Genomic DNA, 12,793 nt, shown 5'->3' with positions numbered 1-12,793 from the left:
TGCAAAAATCTTTATATATTATAAAACATTTTTTCCTCCCCTCCACCTTCCCTCCCAACCTGGACCTTTCCTCTGTGCTGTAAAACCTGTATATCCATCCACCTACTTAGATACCTGGATGTTCCACGGTCACCTCATACTCAACAGATGTAACTTTTAATTCATCTCCCTTCCCTTTCTCTCTTCAAACCTGTTCCTCCTTCTCAGCTTCTATCCTTTTCTCATTCAGTATCACCATCATCTACTGAGATGCTCAAGCCAAAAACTGGGAGTCATCAAATCATCCCAGAGCACCTCCATATTCCATTGATTACTAAACCCCACAGATTCTGTCTTCTTAAGATCTCTTAAAATTACATTCTTTGTCATCCGCTCTGCCTCCATTTTAGCAAATGCTCCCATCATTTTATTCATGAATTATAACAGATTCTCAAGCCATTTGCACACCCACAGCACAAAATTCACTTTTCACAGAGACAGCAGAACCATGTTATGACATGAAAATAAGATCCTGTTACCTCTCTTACCCTTAAAGCACATCAAGCACATCACTGAAGTGTCAGGGCCTTCAGCGTGAATACCAATTTCCTTCAGCACGCTCACAAGGAGGGTCCTCTCCCACTTCTGTCCCTATCCTATGCATGTTCCAGCTATGCCATTCTACTTGCAAACCCCCAAACATTCCACTTTGCTCACAGGTTTGTTTTTTTCCCCCCACAAGATGCTCTCTCTACTTGGAATGCACTCTTATTCTTATAACTAATGTTTATTAAGAGTTCAAGAGGCATCAAAAGTATGTCACCTGTTATTAATAAGAACACAGGGAGTGCGTGTCAATCACTGCGCACATTATATTGCATTAGGACCTGTAATGTTATCTAGTTATGTTTTTCCCCTTTAGACTGTAAGCTTCTTGAGAACAGGGGCCATATCTTATTTGTTTTTGTATCCCTCACGTCTAGTGCACCATTTATCAACAGGCAGACACATAAAAAGTACTAGTTCAAACAGTGTCTCAAACTAATTCATTAAGGTTATGTATGATAAATTTTTTTTAAAAAGTACAAAAATTTAAAACCCTCAAATATGTGTAGGGATGGCTTTAAAAGTCTATAATGGTAATATTGTGTACCCTTAACCATCCCTACCCCAAACACAGTCTAAATGTTATCACTGGTGATTCTAAACTCATAATTCTATACTATACACCTTGTATCTATATGACTGTTACTATTGCTTTAAAAAATATATGAACTTTCTTCAGGTGATTACAACAGAATCATAGAAAGAAAACATTTTAATCAGATTTTACTAATAAATCAAAGAATTCAACTGTAACTATAAAAAGAGTTTAAAAAAAAAAAGTTCCTATAAGGCAGTAATGGAAACCACAAAAAGCTAAATGCTTCTTAAATGTTGATATACCTACAGTAACAATAAATCAGTCATTCTGAAATTAAATATAGATTAAAGCACTTTAATCCTACCTGTGGCACAGGAAAATATCCTACAAATAGTCATATTTAACATATTTAACGATGGAGACCATTCAAAATTTGAACTATTACAGCACTCCAAGTTACTGCATACTTTGAACACTACATAATGCAGCTGACTAAAACTCTACCATACCTCCAATTTGTTTTTCTCAACAGCAGCTTGCAGAGAAGGAGAGGCTACCAAAGGCTGAAGGGGAGCATCAGAGGAAGAAATCTGTGGAATGAAGATGAAAAGTCCGGAGGAAAAAACAAAAAAAAGGTAATCAGAACTGATAGGTAGAGGAAAGAAACAAAAACCCATGTATATCTAAGACACAGAAGTACTTAGAAATATGTTAACAAAGGAAAATAATGTATCAAGAAGAATGTATTGCTTTTGAAAACTTTCCACATAAAATTTCTGAAAGTAAAATATTTATTACAGAACAGTGTATGATCTAAAATGGATTTCACTAGGATATAAAATTTAAGATGCACTGAGACAGGTCATACCAAAGTATTTAAAAAATAATTAAGCTTCTCTAGTGACTCACTTTTAGTCATTATTACTACTGAAATACTAATGCATGAAGACATTGTCCCAAGTAGCAGGAGAGCATAAATGAGTTTGTTTGTTTGTTTTACTTACAATAACTGTTGTAAGGATGTAAAATAAAACAGAGCTGAAGTAGAGAAAATTAAAAGTTTTAATCAACTGAGAAAACAGGAAAAAAGGCTAGGAGGAAAAAAAAGGTGGATTAATGCGATATAACAGCAAAGCAGTAGACAGACTTATAAAGCAATTTATACACTTCCTTCTTTACGATCAGTACTTACAAACACCATTTCCAGGGCTGTACTTGCTGATTTACCTCAAAGCATTATCAGAGACTTATATATGCAGCAGAGGCAATTTATATATGAAAAAGGATCTCATCTAAAAGCCTTTTCACACATCTTCCTACTCAATTTCTACATATGTAGTTGATCACTTTAATGAAAGCATTATCTCCCTGGTCTCTTTACTGCCAAAATATAACTCAAAGACATTTAGAAAATGCGTACATCTTTGGAGCCATAAAACTGATATCTCTATATTGCCCTATCATATCAATAGTGCCTATAAGGAATTTTTAAAAATAAAAGGTACTATTATAGGAAGGTCATACTGTTATGTCAAAATAACATTGTGAGATGACAAGTCCTCACTGAATCTGCTTAAGTTAGTTATGGCCATAATTCTTGAATCACAATCTGAGACCATAAATTTAGGCTTTTTTTTGCTTTGCACATTATTTGCTGGCTGTTGTAATTATGCGAATTAGCCATTTAGTGACTACTAATGGAAATTACACATAGAAAAAAATATTAAAGAAGTCAAACAGCATCTTCAAACATGGCTCCTATCCAACTGGACGTTTACTTGCAAGAGATCCTTTTTTTTTAAAGATTTATTTATTTTTTTAGAACAGGAGAGAAACATCAATGTGTGGTTGCCTCTCACATGCCCCCTACTGGGGATCTGGCCTGCAACTCAGGCATGTGCCCTAAATGGTAATAGAACCGGCAACCCTTTAGTTCACAGGCTGGTTGTTGTTGCCTCAATCCACTAAGTCACATCAGCCAGGGCTATTTGCAAGACATCTTTAATTACTACTTTATGGAGAAAAAAGAAATTAAAAAAAAAGGAAAACATATAAAATCACTTCAGGTGGATAATCTTTATCATAAATCCTTTTGCCCAAACTCATGTAAAAGCTTAACATAGAAATATAAAAGAGGAATAGGAGCATTTAGTATGTCAAGGGTTACTAATTCAAGATAATTCAGCCCTGGCCGGGTGGCTCAGTCAGCTGGAAAATCATCCTGTATGCCAAAAGATTGCAGGTTCGATTCCCGGTCAGGGTACGTACCTCAGTTGCAGGTTTGATCCCTGGTGGCGGTGTTTGGGAGAAAGGTGATCGATGTTTCTCTCACATCAGTGATGTTTTCTTTCTCTCTCTCTCTCTCTCTCTCTCTCTCTCTCTCCCCCCCCCTTCTCTCTCTCATTAATAAGCATATTCTTGGGTGAAGATTTAAAAAAAAAAGATAGTACATTGTAAAAGTGCTTGTTCTGCTTTTAGGAAGATGATCAACTGATTTGACCACTTTAAAACTCAAAGGCAGGAAAATAAACTTACTCTGGGTATGCCCGATTTAATCAGGCAGGCCCTTAAACTGGACCCTACCCTAAATAACAGATCTGATGGGTGAGAGAAATTCTCCAACTGACCTTGAAGAAGCAAGCTGCCAACACATAAGAGGATGGGTTTAACTGGCAAGGATCTGAGAATGGCCCCTAGGAACTGAGAGTAGTCCCCATCTGACAGTTAGCAAGAACACAGGACCTCAGTCATACAGCCACAAGAAAATGAATTCTGACAACCATCACAAGCTTGGAAGAAGACACTGAGCCTCAGATAAGACTGTACTTGGCCAACTCATTGATTACAGCCTGGGGATATCCAGAGCTGGGAACTCAGCTCACCTATGTCCAGACTCTTAACCAACAGAACATGTAAAATGGTAAATCTGTGTTAAGTCATGAAGTTTCTAGAAATTTATTAAGTGGCAAAAGAAAATTAATCCAATAACCATTTCTTAATTAAAAAAAAAAAATCCTGTGCAGTCTGGCATCAAGTCAGACTCTATACAATCCCTATTTGCCTTTGAAGTATTTCCTCATACATTTATTCCCTTATCTACCCACCCTAAATATTCCCCCTTCACACTTAACTACACAAGACAGTCTCATGGACTACTAACCACAACCAAACACCAAATAATACACTTGAATTCTCTCTCCTCTTCATCTAACTTTAGCAAAGATGGGATAAAATGTCCCTTCAGCCAGAAATATCTTTCCTGCATTATCAACACTCATCCAAGTTTCTCTAAAATCTTACTTTTCTATATAAAGGATAATCTTAAATATACCTCCTTTAAAAATTCTTCTAGTGGAAATTAATTAGTTACCTAAATTTTGTGTTCCCATAATACTTTTATTCTTCTGTCGTAACAGTTACCACATTCTGGTCATTGTACAAGTACACATTGATGGTTGAGAATAAGCTACTTTTGGACAGAGATTATACCATTTCAATCTCAGTGCCCTGCAGATGGTATACATTCAAAAATGTTTGCTGTTGATGACTAAATGAACGAAAAAGGGAAGAGGGAAGAAACAGTCAATCCAAGGGAACTTCAACAACCAATCTCTGTCATTCCATATTGAGTTTCAAGATAAGATGCCAGCCTAAATCTCAAGAGCAAGGGAGGAAATGATATGAATGAGGACTGATATGATTTGCCCACACTGGTGCCCAGCACCATGCAGTTATTTTAAGAGATGCAAAAATAAATAAATGAAACATCTTTTTTTTCCTGTTTGAAATTACAAACAAGTAAAAATTCTAGAAAAATGTTTTACTTGGAATGTATTTTCCTTTGTTTTTGTCTTTATCTAAACTTCACCTTCCCCTTTAAGCCTTCTCCTTTAATTCATGCATATGGAGCTACACAGCACTCAAAATTATATGGCCTATATACCATAAACTCCTTCCATAGAAGCAGCACATAATGTGAGGCCCTGCCCTACATTAATAATTTATTTATATGATGATCTCTAAAAACATCCCAACCAAAACTAACCAAACATCCCCCCCATGAAAAAAAAAATTTTTTAATAAATAAATAAAAGTGAATTGTACATGGATACAGAGAACATAATGATGGCTACTAGATGATAGGGTGACTGAGGGATGAGTGAAAAAGGAAAGCAAATTAAGATGTACAAACTGCCAGTTATAAAACCAGTCACAGGGATGTAAAGTACAGCACAGGGAATACAGTCAGCAATATTGCAATAACTATGTATTTTGTCAGATGGGTACTTAAATGATCAGGGTTATTACTTCATAAGTTATTTATGTTTAATCATTCAGATGTACACCTGCATCTGAATGATTAAACATAAATACTGTATGTCAACTGTAGTTTTAAAATATTTTTAATTTAAAAAACTGAGTTAGATAACTAAAAAAAAAATGGCCCTAGTGATGACAAAGATACTGATACTGAAGAAGCATGTAAAGATTGAATAAAGTCATTACAATATACATGAGTGGGAGAAAGCAGTATTTCCACATTAATATAATTTATATACTATGTTATTTTAGATGTGTTTGTATAACTTAATTGCTATATTAAATATTATGAATAGAAAAAATAAAAATGAGTTATAGATATTATGACAGCTGATCTCTAAACATTTTATTCCAACACACATCTTTTATGAGTGAAGAATTTCTCTTAACTACATATACTACTATAATTATCACACCTGAGAGGAAAAAAACCAATTTCCTAACAAAAACTATTATTGAAAGATAAAACTATTTTCATATATATTACTACATAAATATTAATTTCTAAATTGTTCCCATGAAGAAAAAATATTATAAATACAGATACAATAAAAAAGTTTAGGGGGTTGAGGGGCACCGAAGAGGGCATAGGGGATATAAATGGTGATGGAAAGAGACTTGACTTGGGATGGTGAACACAACACAATATACAGATGATATATTATAGAATTGTACACCTGAAACCTATATAATTCTATTAACCAATGTTACTCCAATAAATTCAATTTTAAAAAGTTTTAAAAAATTAGCATATTAAAAAGGATGTTTAATGTAAAGCAGTGTATTTTATAAAATATACTAAAAGGACTTCTTAAATTTCATACGAAAATACATTACTTGTTTTAAAGTTAGTCCTTTTCCCCTCATAATGCAGTAACTAAACTTAATTGTATTGATATTCTAAATATCATTCTCAATACTGTCAATTTTTATCTATATTTCAAAAGATTTTCTCCCCTACATTCATTATTCATTGTAAATGCAGCCCAAACTCTATACCAAGGTATCTTCGCTCCAAAATATGCATTAATATTATGTTATGTCATTTTTTAACAAGACTTTTTCATGGTCAAAGACAATATATTAAAATATCCTTACTTTTTGTTAGTATTGATCAATTTTTTTAGTATATTGCTTCTCCATACAGACTGAAAAGAAAAACCCAGTTTGCATGCAAAATGAGATGAAAGTATTATCTATAAATTGCTTAACCGCAAGATTAACTAACTTATAGCTTGCTTATTTATCTAGAAATCAATGGCCAAAAAAATGATTGCATCAATAGAAACAATTAGTCTTAAGTTGTAATTAACTGGGATGGGAAAATATAATCAGAAAAAAAACCATTAAAAAAAGTGATATTAAATATTTGATCACTCAAGTAAGGTTCAAAAGGCTTGATAATATTAGTTATCAAAAGATTTGAAAATAACCAATTAAAGATCCACCAAAGCCCAGAGGGGAGGATAAATTTGCCTTTTTTGTTTTTCATAGATTTCCAGAATGGAGTAAAATAATTTTCTCTCCTCTCTTTTTCAACTAGTGGCTTTATATTTTTGTAAATTTAATAAAATTAACTTAATTAAATGCCATTTAGGCAGTTACCAGACTCAAAATATGCTTCTTTCTAAATCAAGAGTTCTGCTTCAGCCCTTGGCTGCTCTGCTCAGTGGGTTGACCACTGTCTGGCAAGTCAAAAGGTTGCAGAGGTTGGATTCCATGCCTGGTTTGCAGGCCAGGCCCCTTGTTGGGGGCGTGTGAGAGGCAACCAATTGATGTTTCTCTCACATGCTGATGTTTCTCCCCCTCTTCTTCTCCCTTCCTTCCTCCCTCTCTAAAAATAAATAAAGAAAATGTTAAAAAAAAAAAAATTCTGCTTCAGGGGAGCTCATTAACATATATGATAAAAAAGTCCAATATTCAAATTCTATAGTGTATAACTAGTATATTTTTTACAACTAATTAAGCTATATTGTATGTTAAAAGTTCAAGATCTATTAAACTTAAATTGGTGACAGAGATAAAGATTTTACTTACATTTGTAACAGCTATAGCATTTTTATCATAGTATTTCTTCTTTTCGTATTTATCTCTGATGAAAAATTCCACTGCTCTGAAAACAGATAACTTAAGGAAATGTATGAACTCAGTGACATGTATACTCCCCTTTAGTCAATCCTCTCCACAAAGTTTAAACTCTAAATTCAATTTTCCCACTCCCCAGTCTATATTTTCCTCTCATACTATTTCTCTAACTAAACTCTAAAACCTACTTTTCTTTCAACCAAAAAAGTCTGTCTTTTTCAGGAAATTTTCCCCATTCAATAAAATCAATCAACCAAATTCTGGGGGGAAAAGAAAGTAACCACATTTCTCAATTCCAAGACACTCCTCAGCTCTCTACCAATTCAATTAAGGTTCATTTTGGGTTTTCAGTAAAAGTAAAGAAACTAATACCCATATAGTATCCACAGTGTACCAGACACTGTGTGCATGTGTTGTCAACGGTTTCTTTCCTTTAATCCTTCTACAACCCAGTAATATGCATGTTATTTCCATATGACAGATGAAGAGTCAGCAACTTGGGAAAATTAAACAATTGTGATTTTACTACATATATTCTTTCCCAATATACATGGCTGCTTCTGTGTGAGTGATGTCCAATTTTTTTTCTAGCAAATCTTAGGAATAAATACGTTAAGAAGCCAAAATGAAGGTTAGTGCTATTTAATTTTTTGATGTTGACTAAACTAGTCTTTTCTGTTGAGTCAGCCACTTTTAGTATGACTTGAGTGCTTTGTGTTATCTGATATAGATGGTGTCTCTTGCCACTCATTCACTGCTTCATCATATTCCACTAACACAGAAATTCTTCCGCCAAGAATTCTTAACCTTTTTAGTGCCGTGAACCCCACAGGTAAAAAGCCTGTGGACTCCTCCCTGGAATAGGGATTTTTAATGCATAAAATAAAATACACAGAATTACAAAGGAAATGAATTACACTGAAATACAATCTCTGTGGATCCCCAGGCTAAGACATTCTTCTGTTCAAAAGAAAAGTTACCTGAAGCTATAAAACAATACATTTTCAGTCATTAACTCTACATTAGAAGTTAATAAAAAGCCTTTTAAATAGACAGGAAAGAGTTGACAGGCAGTGGATACAATAAAGTTGAGGCATTATGAAAGCACTCAAAGGCCTTTCATGATGACAAGATAGAAAATCTAAATATTCAATTTGTTAAGGAGAGTGAATGACTGAAAGTCACTTTTTAAGCCATAATCAGGTTTTCTACAAACCTGATTACGTCAGAGACACTTCCTCTTTTTTTTCTTCCTCTTAACAACCTACAAAGTAAGTGCCACTTACAACTACAACTGGGGACAGAAAATTTAAAAAGTTCTCTGGGATTCTACAGTAAAAGAAAAGTTGTGATTCAAAATTAGGAATGTCTTATATCGCATTTTCAGAATGCTGTTGGTCATCACGTTCATTTGTGAATCAATCAGTTATTTTCTGGTAATTATAATACATGCTTTAAAATCTAGTGAAAAATGTCAGTCGGAGGGCAACTTAATTTTCTAGGTAGCCTTGGAGACCCTTTCGAGTGAAAGGCCCCAGAGCTGCTAAAAAGTTCCTTATTTAGATATGTGAGCATTTTGGCAGGCAATTCAATAGCAAATAATTAGCAAGTGTGCCAAGATTCTCAAAAAAATGCAGTGTTATTTTTACATAAATTATTTTACATGCAAATCAGCTAAATGTTAAGTTTGCTCATGATTGTAAATCTAAGTTCACATTACATTTTTCTATTTTTCTAACAAAAAATAATGAAACAATCAAAAACCTAGTCCATTGAATGAGGTGTAGGAATGTGGATGAATTGAATAATTTTTATTGTTGAGACAACTATTTACCCCTGCAAATGGGAAGAGAAAAAAGAATTTACTTAGATTGATGTCATTTTCACTCCAGGTGATATGAAATATATTGTTTTAAAAACATAAATACTTTAAGAACAAATTATATATATAACATAATGTGTATGTAGTCTTTGTTAACTAAAGAAAATTTGATAAACGGTTTATTTGGAATATTGTCTAATGTGTACTACATATTAAAGCTTGAAAAGATTTCACTGCTCTCTTTTATGAAATGATTATAGCAGAGAAAAGATCACCGTTCATGACCAAAATAATAATTTTGGTTAAAATAATTATTATGGTTAAAAACACAGTATATAAAATAATTTAACTGCCAATAGTAAAACTAAAATACTGAAAACTATGATGGCTTTATAAATTCTGAATTTGAGAAAGGCAAACACTTTTAAGCATACACTCCTTTGGAGTCAAAAACAATACTCACATCTCATAAAAGTATATGTTGTAACTTTTCAAAAATAACATATCAGTAAAATCTTTATACTTAATGTATTTGATATAAATAATTTAACAATATTAAGTGTAATTTCTGCTTATAGGAAACTCAGAAATTATCAAAGACAAGCAATATTTAAAAAATTATAACAGAAAAAAATTGATGTTCCTTAAGGACGTGAAAATAAACTAAAATAAGAGTAAAGCATTAAGGCAGGATAACTTACTAAGATCTTTCTGATTATTAACATCAAGCATTACTTTTTAAGGAGCAAAGTACTCCACCAAGTGAATTTTTTAAATTCCATGGGCGTCACCTGAGAAGACTGTGATTTAGAGAATAAGCTATGTCCTTGCTTGCTCTCAGTTCCTATGTCTCCTACAGCAAGACCGTATCACATGGTCCTTATATAGTTTTGCACAAGGTCCCAAATGCACACCAATTCTTCATTGTTAATTCACCTAAAGAAACAACATTTTACTCCAGGGATCAGCAAACTTTTTCTCAAAGGGCCAGATAGTAAACGATTTAGGCTTTGCAGGATAATTAGCCTATGTTGCAACCAGTCAATTCAGCCTTTGCAGCTCCAAAACAGTCAATGAAAATTCATAAATGGATGGGCATGGCTATAATCTAATAAATTTAATTACAAAATCAGGAGCTGGTTTATGGGCATGTACTTACTGATTCCTGAATTCTATTCAAACACTAAAGAACAAAGGACAGCCAGTCTGGATTTACAGAGTCGCTGTCTCTGCAACCTGTCACTACAGCAGTCTGCCCTTATCCAAGGGGAATGCATCCCAAGGCCCCAAGTGAATGTCTGAAACTGCAGATTGTACTGAACCCTAGGTATACTACATTTTTTCTTATACATACATATATACATACCTATGATAAAAATTAACTTATAAGTTAGGCACAGTGATTAACAACTAATAAGAAAACAATTAGAACAATATATTGTGATAAAAGGTATGTGAATGTGTGCTCGCTCGCTCTCTCTGTCTCTCAAAGTATCTGAAATTTTCCAATTCATATTTTGGACCACAGTTGACCTTGGGTAACTTGAAATGTAGAATGTGAAACCATAGATAAGAGGGGACACCCACTGTATAAACAATTTGATAGATTTTCAAGATAAACTAATTCCCAAAGAAGGTGGTCTCCAATGTATATTCTCATTTCTGGTACCAGTAGGCACTTGCTATTTAACTGACAGTTGTGACCTAATATCCTAACTAAATTGTCTGTGAGAAAATATTCTATTCATTCATTAGAGCAGATCTGTAAACACGAAATTGTCCTACATATGTAAAGATGGACAGTCAGTAGTAATTAGCATAAATAATTCAGCACTTGCACTAAATATGTAATTTGCCTTTTAAATGCCTACATGTCAAAATATACCCTAAGAATCCCAAAACACCAATTCAAAAGAACCTATGCACCCCAATATTCATCGCAGCACAACTTAAAATAGCCAAGTGCTGGAAGCAACCTAAGTGCCCATCAGTAAATGAGTGGATCAAAAAACTATGGTCCATTTACACAATGGAATACCATGCAGCAGAAAGAGCGAGCTACTACCCTTCGCAACAGCATGGGTGGAAGTGGAGAGCATTATACTAAGCAAAATAAGCCAGGGGGTGAAAGACAAATACCATGTGATCTCACCTGTAAGTGGAAGCTAATCAACAAAACAAAGAAGCAAGAAAAATATAACCAGCAACACTGAAAGAAAAAACAAACCAACAGTAACAAGAGGAAAGGAGGAAGGGGGTGAAGGGGAAAAGTCAAATCAAGGAACATGTATAAAGGACCCATGGACAAAGCCAAAGTGGGGAAGGATTGAGGGTGGGAGGTGGGGGTGGGTGGGGCAGGGGAAAGTGGTTTCAGGAAAATGGAAACAAATGTATCTGAACAATTAAAAAAAAAAGAGAAGAAAATTCCTTTGAAAAAGATTTTTTTAAATAGTCAAGATGCTCACAAATCAAATCTCCAATCAAGAGTTGAATATCAAGAAGAATTAGTCATAATTTTATACTTAGTAATAATTACATAAAAAAACAATACATAGATTGTGTATCACCAGATTCCTAACAAAAATTGACTACATACAAAGCACAGTTCAGGGGAAATCAAGTTCTCTCTCTAATGAACAACAGTATGATAAAGTTCGTATCTTCCTAAACACAGTTAAAATATAAACTGTAAAAATTAATCAATTCTTTACAAACCCACAATACAGAAATATTAAAGGATACTGATCTGTCTGTGGTCTTCGAAAGTTCTCTGGAAGATTAGCTTCATAAAGTAGTCTTGCTTTAGTATTTCCCATATCCTGCATGCACTATAATAAAAAGAAAAGTATTTTCATTATTCACATGAACATTAAAAAAGTAATTCGTATACACACACACACACACATATATACGTACATATATACAAATACCAGGTAACATTTATTATTTACAAATATATACGATGAAGTCTGTCCAAAAAAAGTCCAGCCATTGTTAGTATAACGAGAATGGTTTGTGTGACATCGATGTAACCCAGCAGCCAAGGAGAGTGGACTGGAACACACATGTGTGAACAATGATAAATTCACTGTACTGGTTAGTGGGGGTGGTAGATGCCATTAAGTGAACAGGTGTACTGTGTGGCCTTTGTTTTCAAAATGGCTGAGCGAGGAGAACAACAAATCTGCATCACATTTTGTGTTAAGCTTGGACATTCCTCCATGCCTAAGCCACAGCGATGGGCATCTGGTGATCAGAAGCTTCATCACCACAAGAGGCCCACTCATGGATCACATCTTGTGCAGAGTTTTTTGGTAAAACATCATATCATCCAGGTGACTCAGCCCCTCTACACCCCAGATCTGGCATCCTGAGACTTCTGGCTTTTTCCAAAACTAAAGTCATCTTGAAAGGGAAGAGATTTCATACCATCGATGAGATTC

General features: G+C 34.1%; 1 protein-coding gene across 5 annotated transcripts in view; it reads right to left on the bottom strand.

Annotated features, from left to right (window-relative positions):
- The window catches only part of SMAP1 (small ArfGAP 1), a 155,300-nt gene that overhangs the window by 67,534 nt on the left and 74,973 nt on the right, over positions 1-12,793 (bottom strand). For 3 of the 5 annotated variants that reach the window (XM_054569563.1, XM_054569564.1, XM_054569567.1), the window contains 3 exons: positions 12,093-12,178; positions 7,481-7,556; positions 1,633-1,713 (listed from right to left, as the gene is read on the bottom strand). In XM_054569563.1, coding sequence (XP_054425538.1) covers positions 1,633-1,713; positions 7,481-7,556; positions 12,093-12,178 — 243 coding nt within the window. The remainder of the gene's footprint in view (positions 1-1,632; positions 1,714-7,480; positions 7,557-12,092; positions 12,179-12,793) is intronic. The other 2 variants (XM_054569565.1, XM_054569566.1) reach the window with 1 other exon arrangement.

The sequence above is a fragment of the Pteronotus mesoamericanus genome, unplaced genomic scaffold (genome assembly GCF_021234165.1).
Source record: "Pteronotus mesoamericanus isolate MK-2021 breed Mesoamerican mustached bat unplaced genomic scaffold, CSHL_Meso_final contig_20, whole genome shotgun sequence".
NCBI classification, from domain to species: Eukaryota; Metazoa; Chordata; class Mammalia; order Chiroptera; family Mormoopidae; genus Pteronotus; species Pteronotus mesoamericanus.
The sequence above is the reverse complement of the archived record's forward strand: the minus strand, read 5'-3'. Positions and strand labels throughout refer to the sequence as shown.